Source organism: Oncorhynchus clarkii, chromosome 21, assembly GCF_045791955.1.
Source record: "Oncorhynchus clarkii lewisi isolate Uvic-CL-2024 chromosome 21, UVic_Ocla_1.0, whole genome shotgun sequence".
Taxonomy (NCBI): Eukaryota; Metazoa; Chordata; class Actinopteri; order Salmoniformes; family Salmonidae; genus Oncorhynchus; species Oncorhynchus clarkii.
Window position 1 is genome coordinate 30,481,709 of NC_092167.1, and position 23,279 is coordinate 30,504,987.

Below are 23,279 nucleotides of genomic sequence, written 5' to 3' on the forward strand. Positions count from 1 at the left end.
GGGTTAAGGTTAGGGTTAGAGGAAGGGTTAGCTAAAAGGGTTAAGGTTAGGTTTTGAGTTAGTCATCATGCTAAGTGGTTGCAAAGTGGTAAGTAGTTGAAAAGTTGCTAATTAACTAAAATGACAAAGTTGTCCATGATGAGATTCAAACTTGCGTCCTTTGGGATGTCGGGCGACAAACCCTCAACCTTCTGGCCCATAGCCCTGCGTGACATCGACTATGCCACAAAACCATGCTAAAGTGTTTATGTCGATATCCATGTTTATAAACGCAGGGTTGCTACAGTTATTGTTATTTGTGGTGGTACAGTAATCTTTTTTTTGTATATTATGAGGGTTAAAGGGTCAAACAAAATGTGTACAGTACAAGCAGAGGGTCATGTAAAAATATTTTTTTATGTTTGGGGGGGGGATTTTTGTCCGCAACTCTCGTGCACTCTTAAACGGGAACACACACATTTAACATGAACATATCAGGATATAGTACTGTGAGTAATTCCATTTAGATTGCTTCCGGAGAAGAGTGAGGGAAGGCACAATGTTATCCTGTCTTGGAGTTTCACAGTGGATCATGCTACTACTTCTCCAGCAACGAACAAAGTCGATACGCTTGCATCCGTGACGGAGGACATCTGCATCCATGACTCGACTTGAGAATAAAGGACTCGGACCTCAAACACTAGGGACTTGGGACTCGACTCAGGCTCGTGGTTAAGTGACTTGACTACATCACCGAGGAGAAGGGTTGCAGACACTCCCCTGGATTGGACTGACAGAAGCGATGTAAGACGGACAGTGGGTCTGGATTGACAATACAAATCTTAATGACAGCATCAAGTAAGGACATGTTTAAGGCTAATTTACAGTACACACACACATACACACACTTAAAAGCATGTATACATTGTACACTCAAAAGCATTTATTCAAATACACAATAACAAACACATTCTCACCAGGGTTGGGCTCAATTCTGAACTTTGGAATTGACTGCCATTCAACTCATGAGTTGAAATTCTAATTGAATTGGCCACACCCCACATGATGTATAATTTGAGTTTGAGTGGCAGGGAGTAGAATTGAATTAAGTGCAATTCAAAGAAATTCCATTCAGTCATAGAACATTAGTTTCATTGAATCTGTCATACCTGTATAGTACCTGTGTAGTTCTACCACATAGCCAGCTAGATGTAACAGATCCTACAGAAATTGATTGAAACTTTTCTATTGATATTTGTAAATGCGCTTTCTCATCGATCATTTACATTGGACATTTCAGTCATTTACCAGCGATTTACATTTAGTGAATTTTAGCCAATTAGATATGGTACTTATTACAAAAATGATAACCAAAAAAATATGATATACAGTTGATTGGTTGTCCGTGTCTTTTTATTGCTATTGTTTGGTTGAGCCTGTCATCTCAACCTTCTTTTCAGTTTGTTGAAGATGGGATCAAACACGGGATTCCCATTTTTCTTTTCAGCTGTTTTGTATACATGTATTTTTAATAAAGCATGTACAGATGGAATGATTAATTAAGCAAAATAAGTAATGTTTTTTTTTTTATATTCAATTTCCCCTCATTCTTCCTCGTTCACAATTTCCCGTGTTTTGCTTTTCGCTATCTGAGTCTAGGGGTCAAGTCTTAGTCAATGTAATAGCAGGGTAACTGTGAGAGGGACGGAGGGGTAGTTTATCTCCTATTGAGCAGCTCTGTCTGGTTTGTTGAGATTATTCCTGTATTTGTCCACTGGGCAACACTGTGCTGCTGCTGGTTTCTGTACAGTGCTGTAGATCGATGTGGGGCTCTGCGGCCCTGGTCTGTCTTCTTTTGCAGCGCCCACTTTGTCCACTAGGTGAGACTCTTCTGCAGCTGGTTGCTGCACAGTGCTGTAGATTGCCGCTGACTGTGACTCTGGCATCTCTTCTGGTGACGGGAGCTCCACTCCTGCAGCTCCTGGTTTCCCTACAGTGACGTAGATGGTTGTTACGTCAGAAGCCCCTGTGTTTTGTGGTCCCGGTCTCTCCCCTTGTGGAGCGCTCACTGGGTTGACCTGTTAGGATGTGAGACATTATACTGTATCAACATTCAAATGATCATTCTTTAAAACATTTTGAGAAACATTTGTTCTTTAACTACTGAAAGTAGTCATTCCCTCCATGTGACATGACTACGTGGCGATAGAGCTGGGGGGGGGGAAAACACTTTTTTGAGATACAAGGTTTTTCCGGGACACTGACAATAGATATATGATGGACAGAGATGGTACCTGCAGTGGCAGCTCGTTTTTACGGGCCCTTCTTCTGGTTGATTTGATGCGTCGTATTCCAACAAACACAATAATGAGTAGCAATCCAGTAACACTGCCCACAATGATGCCAACTGGGTATTCTGAAGCTTTCCCACCTTTCACAATGCCTGTGATGTCGCACACACACACACACATTGTTATTCACATTTTCGCTGGAAAATTGTAACATAATTATGTTAACAGAAATTATATTTTGAAACTTTGAAATTGATCTTTTTTTTAACAATGATAGAGGCACAGAAGGTGGAAGCTAGTAAATTGGACTTACATATGTCCTTCATGGGTTGTGAGTTGGTCTCTGCACTGACGTGATTTTTGCCTGTGCACTGGATAGTGCTGTTGTCATTGGAGATGGTGATATTGACTACGGTGAGTGACTGTTGTGACAGTGTGCACTGACGCCCGTTACAGACAGACAATGCCCAGACGTCTTTAACAGAACAGTTCACTGTGATGTTACATTGTCCCCTACTTGAGTTGGAGTAGAGAGACACCACCTTCATGACTGGTATGGAAACAGCTTCTACAAGAACCAGTGGAGTTGGAAAAAAGGTTATATCCATGACAAGAAGAGTCAGAGGAGTGTGAGGAATCTCCTATAGTTTAATCCTATAGTAAAACAAAATAATGATTGTGCATAAACCAGTTATAACCAGTGTGTGGGTAAAATCGCTGGGGAAGCAAAGCCAGAAACAAGCCATCTTACAACTTATGTGTTATATAGGCCTAAGCCTGAAACATTAAGAAGACACAGTGGCAGAATAAATTCAACCACACCTTTGTTTCATCCCAAAACCAAAAGCATATTGCATGTAAGAAACGGTTACATGACCTACAGCATGGTCAAGCAAATGAATGTTTCCAACATTTTGGGACCACAAAACAACTATTGATTTGGAAGCACATAGAGTTAACGCAAGTTGCAAAGAAAACAGCAGCTGCCTCCACTATTGCAGTACCATTTCAACTTCAACATTTTAACATCCTCAAATCACCTATGCTTAGTCTAATACAGTGGCAACTAAAAGACACCAAAAATAATTTAGTCCAATCAACAGTAAGCTAAATATGATGTGGCTGTCCATGGTTCTCATTTCTGTGTGTGTGTGTGTGTGTGTGTGTGTGTGTGTGTGTGTGTGTGCGCAAGCGCCGGTCTGTTTTCGTGCAGTAGAAAAAAACATTTTGAGTCACCCTATTTTGATGTGGCTGTCCATGGTTCTCATTTCTGTGTGTGTGTGTGTGTGCGCAAGCGCCGGTCCGTTTTCGTGCAGTAGAAAAAAACATTATGACTCACTCTATTTTGATGTGGCTGTCCATGGTTCTCATTTTTGTGTGTGCGTGTGCGCGTGTTCGTTTTCGTGCAAGTAGAAAAAAACATTATGACTCACCCTACTTGTAAAGAAATGTCAATGCCATCCTCTCTTTCGTGTTGACAAAACGGTTTATCACTCTGTCATACAGTAAGTAGTACACACTTTCATGTTTTGTTGTCCTAGGCTACCTGGCTGAAATGCTTGCTTGGTAGCCTAACTTTCTTTCATGGGCAACATTAGCTAGTTAACATTTAGCCTTCTACATCTAGCTACATATTGAACTTCCATCCTCTCAGGCCTGGGGCACAATATATGAATTTGTGGTTGGATCAGAATCGCCATTGTAATCTTTGGCCAGTACGGAGAATTAAGTAAAACCACAAGTCCAAATCCCTATCTCCATTCATGGCTTAATTAGGAAAGGGACCATTTTAGCTAGCTATAGTGTAACTAGCCACTGGATGACATCAAGGGCTTCCCTTGACACTTTGTTTTGGTGCACCAGGACCATTCACAGTTGAGCTCTCTACGTTTAGCTCAACGCTGATTGGCTATTATTTATTTTTTTATCAAGGGAAGCCAAATGCTCTCTGGCTTCCCTTGCATTCAATGCTACGGGTGGCAAAAATGTCATACTCTTTTGGACCAGAAAGCATCAGATAAAAGGCCTACACATACAGCGACAGAGGGGAGCTGTTTCACTCTCTAGGATGCTTTCTCCGGTGAGACACATTAAGCCTATTGCAAATTGAAGGAAAATTATGAAACACTGAGAGACAAAAAAATTGTTTTTTTTTTTGTTAGGTTTTTGTGTACATTTTTGGGGGGAGCCTAGCTTCCCTTGGCATCCATGAATACACAACACTGGTTATAACGTAGAAAGCAATGACCGTAGTTGTAGGAAAATGTGGGAAAACATTTGCAGGAATGTTTATAATGTGTGCAGAGGCATAGACTTGACTCTGACATTGGGGGAGGGTACATTTTTCTACGGGGATCCGGTGGTATGGCCCTGGATTATATTTTTTTGAAACCTGTTTTAAATGCTCACTTCTACTAACTTTTGAGAAAATGTTACAGACTAATATTAACTTACACATGTGAAAAATGTACAAGGCTAAGTGAGGCATAGCAGAGGGGCACCTACTCTGGTCAATCAGTCTTAGGGGCATGGCTATTCATACTTACTGAATACCAGAGTGATTGTTAATGTGGATATACACTACATGAACAAAGTATGTGGACACCTGCTCTTCGAACATCTCATTCCAAAATCATGGTTATTAATATGGAGTTGGTCCCCCCCTTTGCTACTATAACAGCCTCCACTCTTCTGGGAAGGCTTTACACTAGATGTTGGAATATTACTGCGGGGACTTGCTTCTATTCAGCCACAAGAACATTAGTGAGGTCGGGCACGGATGTTAGGTGATTATGCCTGGCTCGCAGTCTGCTTTCCAATTTATCCCAAAGGTGTTCGATGGGGTTGAGGTCAGGGCAGTCAAGTTCTTCCATACCGATCTTGACAAACCATTTCTGTATAGACCTTGCTTTGTGCACAAGGGCATTGTCATGCTGAAACAGGAAAGGGCCTTCCCCAAACTGTTGCCACAAAGTTGGAATTACAGAATCATCTAGAATGTAATTGTATGCAGTAGTTTTAAGATTTCCCTTCACTGGAACTAAGGGGCCAAGCCCGAACCATGAAAAACAGCCCCAGACCATTATTCCTCTTCCACCAAACATTACAGTTGGCACTTTGCATTCGGGCAAATAGAATTCTTCTGGCACCCGCCAAACCCAGATCCAACCAATGGCGGCGAGCTTACACCACTCCAGCTGACGCTTGGCATTGCGCACAGTGATCTTAGACTTGTGTGTGGCTGCTCTGCCATGGAAACCCATTTCATGACGCTCCTGACAAACAGTTCTTGTGCTGATGTTGCTTCCAGAGGCAGTTTGGAACTTATTAGTGAGTGTTGCAACTGAGGACAGACGACTTTTACGCGCTTCAGCACTCAGCAGTTCCGATTCAATTATACAGCCATTTGGTACTCAGAATGATTCATTTCCCAGTATTTTTCTCGCTTTCCCTAAGTCAGGAATTGTACTTCTGCTTCTACATAGGGTATGGTTTGAAATGTACTGTAATATTCTCAACTTATAATAGTTATTATACTGTAATAATAACCAGCAACATACACAGTTGAAAATGTAAGTAGGTATAAAAGGTCAAACCGAAATAAATAAATCTCCACTCTACAGAAATATAAAAAATGTATTATCATCATGGCTGCCTTTCTCCTGCATGAAATTAACACATGCAATACACTCTCTAGACCAGGGGTCCTTTTCTAAAATGAGGGCTGCTTTAAAAAAATCAAACATGTCACGAACTACTCGTTTTTTTCTAGCTTTCAAACAGGCACATTCATCTCTTCTCCTCTCCCCTGCAACTCTTCCCTGCGTCTTTAGTCTACAAGAGAAAGTGGGTGCACTATGTTTTCTGTCTATTTACGTGGTCAAATAATGGTTAATAAATAACTCTAAGGGGGCCCTATAAAATATGTGATTTTCTCCCCAAATTATGTTATAAATTTACCCAAATGATGTTCTGTTTCATTTTTCCTGGTTTTATATGTTTTTGTTTTTCTCTCTTAAAATTACAATTGTTCTTAAAGAAACAACAGAATTTGAGGTTCTAAGTCCATGTCAATGGATAAAGCACTTTTTTTTTTAGGTCTGGAAGAAAACTAACACATTTATATGAATTGTGCATCTGGCCCTTTAATTGCTCAGCTAGTGAGTGAGTAATGTGCCTTCTAATTTGCTGTTCCCCTGATGGTTCTGTACTACTGCTGCTAATTTCATGGCAATGTTTGTAAATAACAAATATCAGATACAAATGATAACTACTCATGATACACTTCTGCCAGGTAAGCCTACTTTACAATTAACATATAATTGAGAAGGTTTAGGGGGACATATTTCAGCCTACCCACAAAACAGTTATCACATCAACTGGCTACACACGGAGTGATAGACAAACGCGCGCACCACACAGACAAACAGGGGCAATATTGCTGGAAATTAATTGTCAGATATTGTGCTAGGTTTGGCTTTTTAAGCCGATAATGGCTAACTAGGGGTGTGATGATGTTAAAGTTGCGATTGTACGATTTGTTTTTGACGGCTAGCGGTTGAACACTTGAAAATTGCATGTCCTTTCAGAATTATTTGGTGAGCTACTCATAGGTGATATGCGAGCTACTAGTAGCTCCTAATCGACCTGTTGGAGACCACTTCCTTAGAACAAGGATGAGCAACTTTGATGGTGGTAGGGGACACAAAAACATCTGAACTCATCATGAAGGACCAACGTGGTTTTCTCGGGTCTGCTTACTAACATCCATACCCACACACCCAGTCAGAGCCGGCAATAGCCTTTTTGTGGGCCCTCAGTTAAATTTTGAATTATACTCACCCTGTATTGTTACTTTGTACTCAATAATAGTTTCTAAATTCCATTTTCCAACAGTCGGATAGTAAATTCCACTGTCCGTTTCCTTCAGATTCTTAATGCACAGAGAGTGGTTCACCGGGTTATATTGCACCTTCTCCTTGTATTGAGGAGAGATCTCTTTATTATCAACTATTACATCACTTTTGAATTTCCATTTAAGTTCTTTATGCTCCCCAGGGGATTCAGCAACGGCCAGACACACCAAACCTCCCTTCAGCCCATACTTGTCTATTGACGGAACTTCAGCCCAGGTCCCTAAAGAAAAAGGAAAAGGTTCACCGGGTGCAACGTTTTTTCAGCAGGGGATAAAACACGAATAGCATACCAGGCTAACTATTTACCTTCATATTTTTTTCTAATTCCTAACTGTTATTTGACATTTTTCTTTTGTCCTAAAAGCTTAATTCCCTTTGGAAAGTACATGTGCACCATTTATTAAATCTATAAGTCACCTCAACCTTAACTATCTTGACATTTTTTTTTGGTATGAGTTACCTGTGAGGATGAGTAGAAACCATAAAATGTTCATTGTAGAAGTGTAATAAGTGAGGAAGTCTGGCATCGTTCTCTGTCAAGGTTGAGTTACTCAAAACAAACTAAGTAGGTGATGGCAGTTCCCTGCCCTAAATACGATTCTCACAACTTCCCGCCCCCTCAGTTTAAGCTGTAGTGTTAAGTGCTCACTTGTACTTATTTTAGGGGGTAGATCAGCTTGAACATTGTAGATAGATTATGGCTTCCATCAATGTAATTGTCTGCATAATTTCCAGTCCCCCATATATATTTTTGTAAATATACTGTAATGTGCCCTGCAAAAGTATTCATCCCCCTTGGTATTTTTCCTATTTTGATGCATTACAACCTGTAATTTAAATGGATTTTAATTTCTATCACGCCTTGATCTGTTTCACCTGTTCCTGTGATTGTCTCCACCCCCTCCAGGTGTCGCTTATATTCCCCAGTGTATTTATTCCTGTGTTTCCTGTCTCTCTGTGCCAGTTTGTCTTGTATGTTTAGTCAAGTCAACCAGCGTTGTTTTTCCTGTACTCCTTTTGCTATTCTCTTTTTCTAGTCCTGCTGGTTTTTGACCTTTGCCTGTTTCTGGACTTTGTACCCGCCTGCCTGACCATTCTGTCGGCCTTGACCACGAGCCTGTCTGCCACTCTGTATCTCCTGGACTCTGATCTGGTTTTGACCTTTTGCCTGTCCACGACCATTCTCTTGCATACCCCTTAGGATTATTAAACATTGAAAGACTCCAACCATCTGCATCCGTGTCTCGCCTTGTGCCTTGATAGATGTCATGTAATGGACATACACAAAATAGTCCAAATTGGTGAAATGAAATGGAAAAACATTTTTTTTCAAAAAACTGAAAACTGGTGCGTGCATATGTATTCACCCCTTTGCTATGAAGCCCCTAAATAAAATCTGGTGCAACCAATTACCTTCAGAGGTCACGTAATTAGTTCAAGTCCACCTGTGTGCAATCTAAGTGTGACATGATTTCAAATATATATATATATATACCTGTTCTGAAAGGCCCCAGAGTCTGCAACACCATTAATCAAGGGGCACCACCAAGCAAGCGGCACCATGAAGACCAAGGAACTCTCCAAAAAGTTCTGGGACAAAGTTGTGGAGAAGTACAGATCAGGGTTGGGTTATAAAAAAATATCTGAAACTTTGAACATCCCACAGAGCACCATTAAATCCATGATTACAAAATTGAAAGAATATGGCACCACAACAAACCTGCCAAGAGAGGGCCACCCACCAAAACACATGAACCAGGCAAGTAGTGCATAAATCAGATAGGCAACAAAGAGACCAAAGATAACCCTGAAGGAGCTGCAAAGCTCCACAGCGGAGATTGGAGTATCTGTCCATATGACCACTTTAAGCCGTACACTCCACAGAGCTGGGCTTTAAGGAAGTGTGGCCAGAAAAAATCCATTGCTTAAAGAAAAAAATAAGCAAACACTTTTGGTGTTTGCCAAAAGGCATGTGGGAGACTCCCCAAATATATGGAAGAAGGTACTCTGGTCAGATGAGACTAAAATTTAGCTTTTTGGCCATCAAGGAAAACTCTCTGTCTGGAGCAAACCCAACATCTCTCATCACCCTGAGAAACCATCCCCACAGTGAAGCATGGTGGTGGCAGCATCATGCTGTGGGGAGGTTTTTCATTGGCAGGGACTGGGAAACTGGTCAGAATTGAAGAAATTATGGATGACCTGTTTCAGTCTTCCAGAGATTTGAGACTGGGATGGAGGTTTGCCTTCCAGCAGGACAATGACCCTAATCATACTGCTAAAGTAACACTCGAGAAATTTAAGGGAATACATTTAAAAGTCTTGGAATGGCCTAGTCAAAGCCCAGACCTCAATCCATTTGAGAATCTGTGGTATGACTTAAAGATTGCTGTACACCAGTGGAACCAATATAACTTGAAGGAGCTGGAGCAGTTTTGCCTTGAATAATGGGTCAAAATCCCAGTGGCTAGATGTTCCAAGCTTATAGAGACATACCGCAAGAGACTTGCAGCTGTAATTGCTGCAAAAGGTGGCTCTGCAAAGTATTGACTTTGGGGGTGTTAATAGTTATGCACGCTCAAGTTCTGTTTTTTCTTGTCTTATTTCACAATAAAAAATATTTTGCATCTTCAAAGTGGTAGGTAGGTATGTTGTGTAAATCAAATGATACAAACCCCACAAAAAATATATTTTAATTCCAGGTTGTAAGGCAACGAAATAGGAAAAATGTAAAGAGGGGTGAATTATTTCGCAGGCCACTGTAAATATATACATATATATGTATATATATACAGTGCCTTGCGAAAGTATTCGGCCCCCTTGAACTTTGCGACCTTTTGCCACATTTCAGGCTTCAAACATAAAGATAAAACTGTATTTTTTTTGTGAAGAATCAACAACAAGTTGGACACAATCATGAAGTGGAACGACATTTATTGGATATTTCAAACTTTTCTAACAAATCAAAAACTGAAAAATTGGGCGTGCAAAATTATTCAGCCCCCTTAAGTTAATATTTTGTAGCGCCACCTTTTGCTGCGATTACAGCTGTAAGTCGCTTGGGGTATGTCTCTATCAGTTTTGCACATCGAGAGACTGAAATTTTTTCCCATTCCTCCTTGCAAAACAGCTCGAGCTCAGTGAGGTTGGATGGAGAGCATTTGTGAACAGCAGTTTTCAGTTCTTTCCACAGATTCTCGATTGGATTCAGGTCTGGACTTTGACTTGGCCATTCTAACACCTGGATATGTTTATTTTTGGATCATTGTCTTGTTGGAAGACAAATCTCCGTCCCAGTCTCAGGTCTTTTGCAGACTCCATCAGGTTTTCTTCCAGAATGGTCCTGTATTTGGCTCCATCCATCTTCCCATCAATTTTAACCATCTTCCCTGTCCCTGCTGAAGAAAAGCAGGCCCAAACCATGATGCTGCCACCACCATGTTTGACAGTGGGGATGGTGTTTTCAGCTGTGTTGCTTTTACGCCAAACATAACGTTTTGCGTTGTTGCCAAAAAGTTCAATTTTGGTTTAATCTGACCAGAGCACCTTCTTCCACATGTTTGGTGTGTCTCCCAGGTGGCTTGTGGCAAACTTTAAACGACACTTTTTATGGATATCTTTAAGAAATGGCTTTCTTCTTGCCACTCTTCCATAAAGGCCAGATTTGTGCAATATACGACTGATTGTTGTCCTATGGACAGAGTCTCCCACCTCAGCTGTAGATCTCTGCAGTTCATCCAGAGTGATCATGGGCCTCTTGGCTGCATCTCTGATCAGTCTTCTCCTTGTATGAGCTGAAAGTTTAGAGGGACGGCCAGGTCTTGGTAGATTTGCAGTGGTCTGATACTCCTTCCATTTCAATATTATCGCTTGCACAATGCTCCTTGGGATGTTTAAAGCTTGGGAAATCTTTTCGTATCCAAATCCGGCTTTAAACTTCTTCACAACAGTATCTCAGACCTGCCTGGTGTGTTCCTTGTTCTTCATGATGCTCTCTGCGCTTTTGACAGACCTCTGAGACTATCACAGTGCAGGTGCATTTATACGGAGACTTGATTACACACAGGTGGATTGTATTTATCATCATTAGTCATTTAGGTCAACATTGGATCATTCAGAGATCCTCACTGAACTTCTGGAGAGAGTTTGCTGCACTGAAAGTAAAGGGGCTGAATAATTTTGCACGCCCAATTTTTCAGTTTTTGATTTGTTAAAAAAGTTTGAAATATCCAATAAATGTCGTTCCACTTCATGATTGTGTCCCACTTGTTGTTGATTCTTCACAAACAAATACTGTCACGCCCTGACCATAGTTTACTTTGTATTTTCTATGTTTTGATTGGTCAGGGTGTGATCTGAGTGGGTATTCTATGTTTCATGTCTTGTTTGTCTATTTCTATGTTCAGCCTGATATGGTTCTCAGTCAGAGGCAGGTGTTCGTCATTGTCTCTGATTGGGAACCATATTTAGGTAGCCTGGGTTTCACTGTGTGTTTGTGGGTGATTGTTCCTGTCCTATGTGTCCCTGTGTTCACACTATATAGGCTGTTAGGGTTTCGTTACGTTTTGTTTTGTAGTATTGTATTGGAGATTCGTGTTTCGTATTATTAATAAACATGGATCGTAAACCACACGCTGCATTTTGGTCCGACTCTCCTTCGTATGAAGACGAAACTCATTACAGAATCACCCACCACCAACGGACCAAGCAGCGTGTCAACAGGCAGGAGCAGCGCGAGGAGAAGCGCAATAAGGATTTCTGGACATGGGAGGAAATCCTCGACGGGAGAGGACCCTGGGCTAAACCAGGGGAGTGTAGCCGCACTAAGGTGAAGCGGGAGAAGAAACAACAGGAACAGCCCAAGGAGGAGTACAGTATGGAGTATACTACTTGGGAGGAGATCGACAGGTGGGCGGCCGACCCAGGGAGAGTGCCGGAGCCCGCTTGGGATTCGCTGGAGCAGTGCGAGGAGGGTTACCGTAGAATGGAGGCGGTGAAAGCAGAGAGGCGCTGGTATGAGAAGGCAGCACGGAGACGCGGATGGAAGCCTGAGAGGCAGCCCCAAAAATTTCTTGGGGGGGGGCTAACAGGGAGTATGGCTATGCCAGGTAGGAGACCTGAGCAGACTCCCTGTGCTTACCGGGGGGCTAGAGAGACCGGACAGGCACCGTGTTATGCAGTGGTGCGCACGGTGTCTCCAGTGCGGGTGCATAGCCCGGTGCGGTATATTCCAGCTCCGCGTGTCTGCCGGGCTAGATTGAGCGTCGAGCCTAATGCCATGAAGCCGGCTCTACGCAGCTGGTCCCCAGTGCGTCTCCTTGGGCCGGTTTACATGGCACCAGCCTTGCGCTCGGTGTCTCCGGTTCGCCTGCATAGTCCAGTGCAGGCTATTCCACCTCGCAGCACTGGCAGGGCGACCGTGAGTATTCAACCAGGTAAGGTTGGGCAGGCTCGGTGCTCAAGAGCTCCAGTGCGCCTGCACGGTCCGGTTTTTCCAGTACCACCTCCACACCCCAGCCCTCCGGTAGCAGCTCCCCGCACCAGGCTTCCTGTGCGTGTCCTCGGCCCAGTACCACCAGTGCCAGCACCACGCATCAGGCCTACAGTGCGCCTCGCCTGTCCAGCGCTGTCGGAGCCCTCCTCCTCTCCAGCGCTGTCGGAGTCTCCCGCCTGTTTAGCGCTGTTAGAGCCTTCCTTCTCTACAGCGCTGCCGGAGTCTCCCGCCTGTTCAGAACTGCCAGTTAGCATAGAGCTGTCAGTTAGCATAGAGCTGCCAGTTAGCATAGAGCTGCCAGTTAGCATAGAGCTACCAGTTAGCTTAGAGCTGCCAGTTAGCAAGGAGCTGCCAGTTAGCAAGGAGCTGCCAGTCTGCAAGGAGCTGCCAGTCTGCAAGGAGCTGCCAGTCTGCATGGAGCTGCCAGTCTGCATAGAGCTGCCAGTCTGCATGGAGCTGCCAGTCTGCAAGGAGCCGCCAGAGCTGCCTGTCTGCAGGATGCCGCCAAAGCTGCCAGTCTGCAAGGAGCCGCCAGAGCCGCCAGTCTGCATGGAGCAGCCAGGGCCGCCAGTCAGCATGGAGCAGCCAGGGCCGCCAGTCAGCATGGAGCAGCCAGGGCCGCCAGTCAGCATGGAGCAGCCAGGGCCGCCAGTCAGCATGGAGCAGCCAGGGCCGCCAGTCAGCATGGAGCAGCCAGTCAGCATGGAGCAGCCAGTCAGCATGGAGCAGCCAGAGCAGCCAGTCAGCATGGAGCAGCCAGAGCTGCCAGTCAGCATGGAGCAGCCAGAGCTGCCAGTCAGCATGGAGCAGCCAGTCAGCATGGAGCAGCCAGAGCTACCAGTCATCATGGAGCAGCCAGTCAGCATGGAGCAGCCAGAGCTGCCAGTCGACCAGACTCTTCCAGAGCTGCCAGTCGACCAGACTCTTCCAGAGCTGCCAGTCGTCCAGACTCTTCCAGATCTGCCAGTCGTCCAGACTCTTCCAGATCTGCCAGTCGTCCAGACTCTTCCAGATCTGCCAGTCGACCAGACTCTTCCAGATCTGCCAGTCGACCAGACTCTTCCAGATCTGCCAGTCGACCAGACTCTTCCAGATCTGCCAGTCGTCCAGACTCTTCCAGATCTGCCAGTCGTCCAGACTCTCTCAGATCTGCCAGTCGACCAGATTCTCCCAGATCCGCCAGTCGACCAGATTCTCCCAGATCCGCCAGTCGTCCAGACTCTTCCAGATCCGCCAGTCGACCAGACTCTTCCAGATCTGCCAGTCGACCAGACTCTTCCAGATCTGCCAGTCGACCAGACTCTTCCAGATCTGCCAGTCGACCAGACTCTTCCAGATCTGCCAGTCGACCAGACTCTTCCAGATCTGCCAGTCGACCAGACTCTCTCAGATCTGCCAGTCGTCCAGACTCTCCCAGATCTGCCAGTCGACCAGATTCTCCCAGATCCGCCAGTCGACCAGATTCTCCCAGATCCGCCAGTCGACCAGATTCTCCCAGATCCGCCAGTCGACCAGATTCTCCCAGATCCGCCAGTCGACCAGATTCTCCCAGATCCGCCAGTCGACCAGATTCTCCCAGATCCGCCAGTCGACCAGATTCTCCCAGATCCGCCAGTCGACCAGATTCTCCCAGATCCGCCAGTCGACCAGATTCTCCCAGATCCGCCAGTCGACCAGATTCTCCCAGATCCGCCAGTCGACCAGATTCTCCCAGATCCGCCAGTCGACCAGATTCTTCCAGATTCTCCCAGATCCGCCAGTCGACCAGATTCTTCCAGATCTGCTAGTCGACCAGGATCTGCTGAAACCGCCAGCCAGCCAGGTTCTGGTAGTTTCTACTACCTGCCTGGGCTTCCTCTCAGTGCTGAGCTTCTTCTCAGTGCTGAGCTTCCTCTCAGTGCTGAGCTACCCATCTGTCCCGAGTTACCTCTGTCCCGAGCTGTCCCTCTGTCCCATGTTATCATTGTGGTGGGTAACCTATTTAGGGACGTTTAGGAGGGGGATTAAAACTGTCATGGAGTGGGGTCCACGTCCAGCGCCAGAGCCGCCACCGCGGACAGATGCCCACCCAGACCCTCCCCTATAGGTTCAGGTTTTGCGGCCGGAGTCCGCACCTTGGGGGGGGGGTACTGTCACGCCCTGACCATAGTTTACTTTGTATTTTCTATGTTTTGATTGGTCAGGGTGTGATCTGAGTGGGTATTCTATGTTTCATGTCTTGTTTGTCTATTTCTATGTTCAGCCTGATATGGTTCTCAGTCAGAGGCAGGTGTTCGTCATTGTCTCTGATTGGGAACCATATTTAGGTAGCCTGGGTTTCACTGTGTGTTTGTGGGTGATTGTTCCTGTCCTATGTGTCCCTGTGTTCACACTATATAGGCTGTTAGGGTTTCGTTACGTTTTGTTTTGTAGTATTGTATTGGAGATTCGTGTTTCGTATTATTAATAAACATGGATCGTAAACCACACGCTGCATTTTGGTCCGACTCTCCTTCGTATGAAGACGAAACTCATTACAAATACAGTTTTATATCTTTATGTTTGAAGCCTGAAATGTGGCAGAAGGTCGCAAAGTTCAAGGGGGCCGAATACTTTCGCAAGGCACTGTATATTGTTTTTTTTCCTTCATTATTTTCCCCTAACTTGTCATGCCCTGGCCATAGAGAGGCTTTTATTCTCTATTTTGGTTAGGCCAGGGTGTGACTAGGGTGGGCATTCTAGTTTCTTTATTTCTATGTTTTCTATTTCTTTGTTTTTGGCCGAGTGATGTTCCCAAACAGAGGCAGCTGTCTATCGTTGTCTCTGATTGGGAATCATACTTAGGCAGCCTTTTACCCACCTGTGTTTTGTGGGTAGTTGTTTTCTGTTTCGTGTCATTACCTGACAGAACTGTGCGCTTTCGTTTTTTCATTTTGTTATTTTGTTCAAGTGTGTTTTGGTAAATAAATAATCATGAACACTTTCACTCATGAGTGCTGGAACATAACCCTACAATCCCTCCCCTAATTGGAGTAAACTAATGGACAACAACATTTAGTCTTCTACTTCCAGCATACATAGTTTTTACATTTTATGGACACAGTATATTTTACAATAGTTATTTTTTGTTTGTTTTTAGTCCCATCCTTCAGCTCCAATCAACCCCTCCCATCTAGCTCTGAACACCATCCAGTTTTGATTTCTATTTGCCATATATTTTTCAACTGTGCTGTTTCACAAAAGTTCTGATCCTTTCTTTTCTCATAGTATCACGGCTCAGGATATGACCCAGGTGCAGACAGGAGGCATCAGTTATCAATCATTTATTATAACATGGGGCAAAGGGCAGCTTGAGAACAGGCAGAGGTTCGTAATCAGGTCAGTGAGGCAGGTACAGGATAGCAGGCAGGCTCGGGGTCAGGGCAGGCAGAGGTTCGTCGTCAGGTCAGAGTCAGGCAGGTATAGGATGGCAGGCAGGCTTGGGGTCAGAACCGGGAAACCAACACTTGAGAAATAGGAAAACGGGAAAGCACGCTGGTAAGACCTGACAAGACAGGGCGAACTGGCAACAGACAAACAGAGAGCACAGGTATAAATGCTCAGGAGTTATTGGGGAAGATGGGCGACACCTGGAGGGGGGTGGAGAAAAGCACAAAGACAAGTGAAACCAATCAGGGTGTGACAGATTCTACATATTGTAAATTAAAAGTAAACATTTTTGCTAAGAGTATTATTATATTATTGATCGATTGACTATTACTTTTTAAATCAACCAGCAGTGGTATTTGTAGTGGGGGACATAACTTGGCAGGGGGTCTGGGGGTCCTCCCATTTTTGGGGGGCATCTACAGCACATTTCCTGCATTTCTACACAATATAATATGACCCATGGCCCTTCTTGCTGTCTCTATTTACAACAACAAAAAGTAAGCAAAAATGCCCACAGTTCGGTAATTAAATATATATATAAATATGTTTAAGTGATTGATAAGACTAGATCCATGATAATTCAATAATCAATATTTTGTTGCTCCTTTAACCAATAGCCTAACAAATGAAAAACTCTCACAAATAAAGTACAAAGACAACGTTTGATTGCCTTTAAGACCGACATCCTCTATAACAAATTTCAGCCAGACCGCCCAGCCAACCCGAGCCGCCTACATGCTCGACCCCCACCAGTCTAATCAATAACTCAACTCTCTCCCCAACACAACTTCCTTCCCATCTTTTTTTTATGTCTCGACGGAAAATGTTGTAGTTGGGTATGGAAATCTCAGAAACAATTCTTACTTTTAAAAATCCATCTTTCCAGAAACAAGTCTCTCACTGTTGATGCTTGCTATAGACCACCCTCTGCCCCCAGCTGTGCCCTGGACACCATATATGAATTGATTGCCCCCCCCCCCCCCCCCCATCTATCCTCAGAGCTCGTGCTGCTAGGTGACCTAAACTGTGACATGCTTAACACCCCGGCCATCCTACAATCTAAGCTTGATGCCCTCAAGCAGCCCTGCGCGCCCCACAGCAACTCGCCCAAACCTCCCGCACTTCTCCTTCACCCAAACCAGATAGCTGATGTTCTGAAAGAGCTGCAAAATCTGGACACCTACAAATCATCCAGGCTAGACAATCTGGACCCTCTCTTTCTAAAATTATCTGCCAAAATTGTTGCAACCCCTATTACTAGCCTGTTCAACCTCTTTTGTATCATCTGAGATTCCCATAGATTGGAAAGCTGCCGCAGTCATTCCCCTCTTCATAGGGGGAGACACTCTAGACCCAAACAGCTACAGACCTATATCTATTCTACCCCTGCCTTTCTAAGGTCTTCGATAGCCAAGTTAACAAACAGATTACCGACCATTTCGAATAACACCGTACCATCTCCACTATGGAATCTGGTTTCAGAACTGGTCATGGGTGCACCTCAGCCACGCTCAAGGTCCTAAACAATATCATAACCGCCATCGATAAGAGACATTACTGTGCAGCTGTATTCATCGACCTGGCTAAGACTTTCGATCAAGGCTTTCATTCACAAACCGGCTCAAAGCCCGTAACAAAAAGTGAGACAACGTGGAGATAAATAATAACAAAATATATTTAGTAACTGAAGTAAAGTAAATACAATTAACAATGGTGTGTGTTTAGTCAGTAGTCAGTAGTGCAAGTGAGTGGTCGCTTGTATACATGTTATAATGAGGGGTCTTGAAAGGTGCCAACGCAAACAAACCAAATAGCTACAAAAAATACCACAACCAAAATATGTCTGTGTCTGCATTGAGAGAGTCTCCTCCGTGAATGGGGAAGTGGTGTATTTATCCTGGGACACACCCTAGCCCAGGTGACCCTGCCGGCTCAGCCCACCGACATGCTATTAAGGAAAACAAGAGCAAAGAGAAAGAACTCAGCAGACAGAGTGGGAGGGTCGTCACACCTGGTTCACCAACTACATCTCTGATAGAGTTCAGAATGTCAAATCGGAGGGCCTGTTGTCCGGACCTCTGGCAGTCTCTATTGGGGTGCCACAGGGTTCAATTCTCGGGCCAACTCTCTTCTCTGTATACATAAAGAATGTTGGTCTTGCTGTTGGTGATTCTTTGATCCACCTCTACGCAGACGATACCATTCTGTATACTTCTGGCCCTTCTTTGGACACTGTGTTAACTAACCTCCAGATGAGCTTCAATGCCATTACAACTCTCCTTCCGAGGCCTCCAACTGCTCTTAAATGCGAGTAAAACTAAATGCATGCTCTTCAACCGATCGCTGCCCGCACCTGCCCGCCTGTCCAGCATCACTACTCTGGACGGTTCTGACTTCTGAATATGTGGACAACTACAAATACCTAGGTGTCTGGTTAGACTCCTTCCAGACTCACATTAAACATCTCCAATCCAAAATGATATCTAGAATTGGCTTCCTATTTAGCAACAAAGCATCCTTCACTCATGTTGCCAAACACACTCTCGTAAAACTGACCATCCTGCCGATCCTCGACTTCGGCAATGTAATTTACAAAATAGCCTGCAACACTCTACTCAACAAATTTGATGCAGTCTATCACAGTGCCATACGTTTTGTCACCAAAGCCCCATTATACTACCCACCACTGCGACCTGTATGCTCTCGTTGGCTGGCCCTCGCTTCATACTCATCGCCAAACTCACTGGCTCCAGGTCATCTACAAGTCTCTGCTAGGTAAAGCCCCGCCTTATCTCAGCTCACTGCTCACCATAGCAGCACCCACCCGTAGCACGCGCTCCAGCAAGTATATCTCGCTGGTCACCCCCAAAGCTAATTCTTCCTTTGACCGCCTCTCCATCCAGTCCTCTGCTGCCAATGACTGGAACGAACTGCAAAAATCAATAAAGCTGGAGACTCTTACCTCCCTCACTAACTTTAAGCACCAGCTGTCAGAGCAGATCTCTGCACCTGTACATAGCTCATCTGTAAATTAGCCCATCCAATCTACTTCATCCCCATACTGTGTTTAGATTTATGTTGCTCCTTTGCACCCCAATATCTCTACTTGCACATTCATCTTCTGCACATTCTACCATTCCAGTGTTTAATTGCTATATTGTAATTACTTCGTCACCATGGCCTATTTATTGCCTTACCTCTCTTATCCTACCTCATTTGCACATGTTGTATATAGATTTTTCTACTCTATTATTGATTGTGTCTTTGTTTATTCCATGTGTAACTCTGTGTTGTTGTATGTGTCGAACTGCTTTGCTTTATCTTGGCCAGGTCGCAGTTGCAAATGAGAACTTGTTCTCAACTAGCTTACCTGGTTAAATAAAGGTGAAATAAAAAATAAATAAATAAAAGAGCCAGAGTGACAACAGTACAGTCCCCAAGGGCCAGTACAGTCCCCCAGGGCCAGGACTGAGCAGCCCAGCAGCTAGGGATTGCCTGAATCTCCTCTGACGTGGGCATGTTTTCAATACAGACTATGAAGGTTGCATAGTATACCCTTAATCTTAAAACAAATCTAGTCATACTGTACATAACTTTACATTTCTTCCATACATTGTGGGAGGATAACTAACTTTCCAATGAATGGCAATGCATTTATTAGCCACTATAAATGGTAGGTTGCACAGTTTCTTCTGATAACAGTCTCCAGTATCAACATTTCCAAGCAAACAAAAATAGGGAGGAGGGAGAATCTGTAGACTTGTTGAGATTAAAAAAAACATACTCTTTGTCAGACTTCCTTAAATTAGCATCTGGCTTGTCCAGTGTTTCCTGGACAGAGAGAATAAAGTGTTGTAACTGTAAAAATTCACCTCGCCTCTGTCACCTACTGGTCTTCCTGGCTGCCTGACCCTGCTGAGACCCCTGTCACCATCTGATCCTCCTAAAATGAGGCATGACAAAGAATTACCTTGGTGTACATTTATACATTATATTATCCAAGAATATAATTAATGGTTCAATAATTGAAATGGCCATCATTCCCAGATCCCAGACAGTAGCTTAAAGCTTAAGCAGCTGTCCTGTAGCTATTGTTGTCACACCCTGATCTAATTCACCTGTCTTTGTGCTTGTCTCCACCCCCTCCAGGTGTTTCCCATCTTCCTCATTATCCCCAGTGTATTTATACCTGTGTTCTCTCTTTGCTTGTTGCCAGTTCATTTTGTTCGCCAAGCCTACCAGCGGTTTTCCCTTGCTCCTGTCTTTGTTCTAGTTTTCTCAGTTTTGACGTTTCTGACTTGCAGACTTGTTTACGTGTTGCTGTGCGTTTTGTTGCCAACCTTACTTTGCTACCTGACAACTTAACGGTTTTTACTTTTTAATGACCGTTTATATTTTAGGTTTTTCCCTCACTCAACATTTTCACTCCCGGATGCTTTATCTGGACATGGTTCGTCAGGGCCTCCAACAGCCGAAGCTAAGTAGTAACATGAACATGATGCCTTCTAATTGCAGTCACTATACTCATAATATACAGGAGAACGATCGCCTTACGGCGAGGATAGCTGTGCTACAAGCCCAGCTTCAGACGCAATCGTTAGGCAAGGGTAATTTCAGTGTAGGAAAGGATGAAACAGCATCTGTGCCACCAGCAAGTACAGATAGTAACGTTAGTATAAATCCCTTCGCACGGTTCCCGCAGCCGGACAACTTTCTCACGGTTTCTGGAGGGAAATGCTGTAGGAATGCTCAACCGGTGTCGCTCATTCAGCCGACAAACTTTCAACCGGTTTTCCCCATTAAGAAACGAGTCGGAGTCAGAGGCCGAGCCTTCTCTTGTCTCTACTCCTCCCGTTACGGGGGCTGAGACGCAGACGCTTCCCACCATTAGCTCTGACAAATGGAAAATTCTAGTCATTGGCGACTCCATTACCCGCAGTATTAGACTTAAAACTAATCATCCAGCGACCATACACTGTTTACGAAGGGGGCAGGGCTACCGACGTTAAGGCTAATCTGAAGATGGTGCTGGCTAAATCTAAAACTGGCGAGTACAGAGATATTGTTATCCACGTCGGCACCAACAGTGTTAGGATGAAACGGTCAAAGGTCACCAAGCTCAACATAGCTTCATCGTGTAAATCAGCTAGAAAGATGTCGACATCAAGTAATTGTCTCTGGCCCCCTCCCAGTTAGGGGGAGTGATGAGCTCTACAGCAGTCTCACAACTCAATCGCTGGTTGAAAACTGTTTTCTGCCCCACCCAAAAGATATAATTTGTAGATAATTGGCCCTCTTTCTGGGACTCACCCACAAACAGGACCAAGCCTTACCTGCTGAGGAGTGACGGACACCTGGAGGGGTGCTCTCATCTTTCTATCAACATAGACAGGGCTCTAACTCCTCTAGCTCCACAATGAAATAGGGTGCAGGCCAGGCAGCAGGCCTGCCAGCTTAGTGGAGTCTGCCACTAGCACAGTCAGTGTAGTCAGCTCAGCTATCCCCATTGAGACCGTGTCTGTGCCTCAACCTAGGTTGGGCAAAACTAAACAGTGTTCGCCTTAGCAATTTCACTAGGATAAAGACCTCCTCCATTCCTGTCATTATTGAAAGAGATCGTGATACCTCACATCTCAAAATAGGGCTACTTAATGTTAAATCCCTTACTTCAAAGGCAATTATAGTCAATGAACTAATCACTGATCATAATCTTGTTGTGATTGGCTTGACTGAAACATGGCTTAAGCCTGATGAATTTACTGTGTTAAATGAGGCCTCACCTCCTGGCTACACTAGTGACCATATCCCCCGTGCATCCCGCCAAGGCGGAGATGTTGCTAACATTTATGATAGAAAATTTCAATTTACAAAAAAAAAGATGACGTTTTTGTCTTTTGAGCTTCTAGTCATGAAATCTATGCAGCCTACTCAATCACTTTTTATAGCTACTGTTTACAGGCCTCCTGGGCCATATACAGTGTTCCTCATTGAGTTCCCTGAATTCCTATCAGACCTTGTAGTCATAGCAGATAATATTCACATTTTTGGTGACTTTAATATTCACAAGGAAAAGTCGACAGACCCACTCCAAAAGGCTTTCGGAGCCATCGACTCAGTGGGTTTTGTCCAACATGTCTCTGGACCTACTCACTGTCACAGTCATACTCTGGACCTAGTTTTGTCCTATGGAATAAATGTCGTGGATCTTAATGTTTTTCCTCATAATCCTGGACTATCGGACCACCATTTTATTACGTTTACAATTGCAACAAATAATCTGCTCAGACCCCAACCAAGGAACATCAAAAGTCGTGCTATAAATTCACAGACCACACAAAGATTCCTTGATGTCCTCCCAGACTCCCTCTGTCTACCCAAGGACGTCAGAGGACAAAAATCAGTTAACCACCTAACTGAGGAACTCAATTTAACCTTGCGCAATACCCTAGATGCAGTTGCACCCATAAAAACATTTATCATAAGAAACTCCCTGGTATACAGAAAATACCCGAGCTCTGAAGCAAGCTTCCAGAAAATTGGAACGGAAATGCCGCCACACCAAACTGGAAGTCTTCCGACTAGCTTGGAAAGACAGTACCGTGCAGTATCGAAGAGCCCTCAATGCTGTTCGATCATCCTATTTTTCCAACTTAATTGAGGAAAATAAGAACAATCCAAAATGTATTTTTGATACTGTTGCAAAGCTAACTAAAAAGCAGCATTCCCCAAGAGAGGATGGCTTTCACTTCAGCAGTAATAAATTAATGAACTTCTTTGAGGAAAATATCATGATTATTAGAAAGCAAATTACGGACTCTTTAAATCTGCGTATTCCTTCAAAGCTCAGTTGTCCGGAGTCTGTACAACTCTGCCAGGACCTAGGATCAAGAGAGACACTCAAGTGTTTTAGTACTATGCTGCTCAAAAAAATAAAGGGAACACTTAAACAACACAATGTAACTCCAAGTCAATCACACTTCTGTGAAATCAAACTGTCCACTGACAATTGACAATCAATTTCACATGATGTTGTGCAAATGGAATAGACAACAGGTGGAAATTATAGGCAATTAGCAAGACACCCCCAATAAAGGAGTGGTTCTGCAAGTGGTGACCACAGACCACTTCTCAGTTCCTATGCTTCCTGGCTGATGTTTTGGTCACTTTTGAATGCTGGCGGTGCTTTCACTC

The 23,279-nt window shown here is 44.1% G+C and overlaps 1 protein-coding gene across 1 annotated transcript; it reads right to left on the reverse strand.

Moving 5' to 3' along the window:
* Positions 1–377: 377 nt before the first annotated feature.
* On the reverse strand, positions 378–7,786 carry LOC139378867 (uncharacterized). Its single transcript, XM_071121436.1, has 5 exons — positions 7,647–7,786; positions 7,113–7,406; positions 2,584–2,838; positions 2,274–2,422; positions 378–2,057 (listed from the first exon to the last, which is right to left on the reverse strand). Exons 1-5 carry the CDS (start codon positions 7,711–7,713, stop codon positions 1,704–1,706), a joined length of 1,119 nt encoding a protein of 372 aa, XP_070977537.1. The 5' UTR covers positions 7,714–7,786; the 3' UTR covers positions 378–1,703.
* Positions 7,787–23,279: the final 15,493 nt, after the last annotated feature.

What these genes read in the sequence shown, in the direction of transcription:
- LOC139378867 (XM_071121436.1), bottom strand. Translation starts at nt 7,713, where the DNA reads ATGCCAGACTTCCTCACTTATTACACTTCTACAATGAACATTTTATGG. An exon ending in GTACAAAGTAACAATACAGG is followed by an intron (nt 2,839 to 7,112) that starts GTGAGTATAATT and finishes TGGTTCTTGTAG; the next exon opens with AAGCTGTTTCCATACCAGTC. An exon ending in AAAACGAGCTGCCACTGCAG is followed by an intron (nt 2,058 to 2,273) that starts GTACCATCTCTG and finishes ACATCCTAACAG; the next exon opens with GTCAACCCAGTGAGCGCTCC.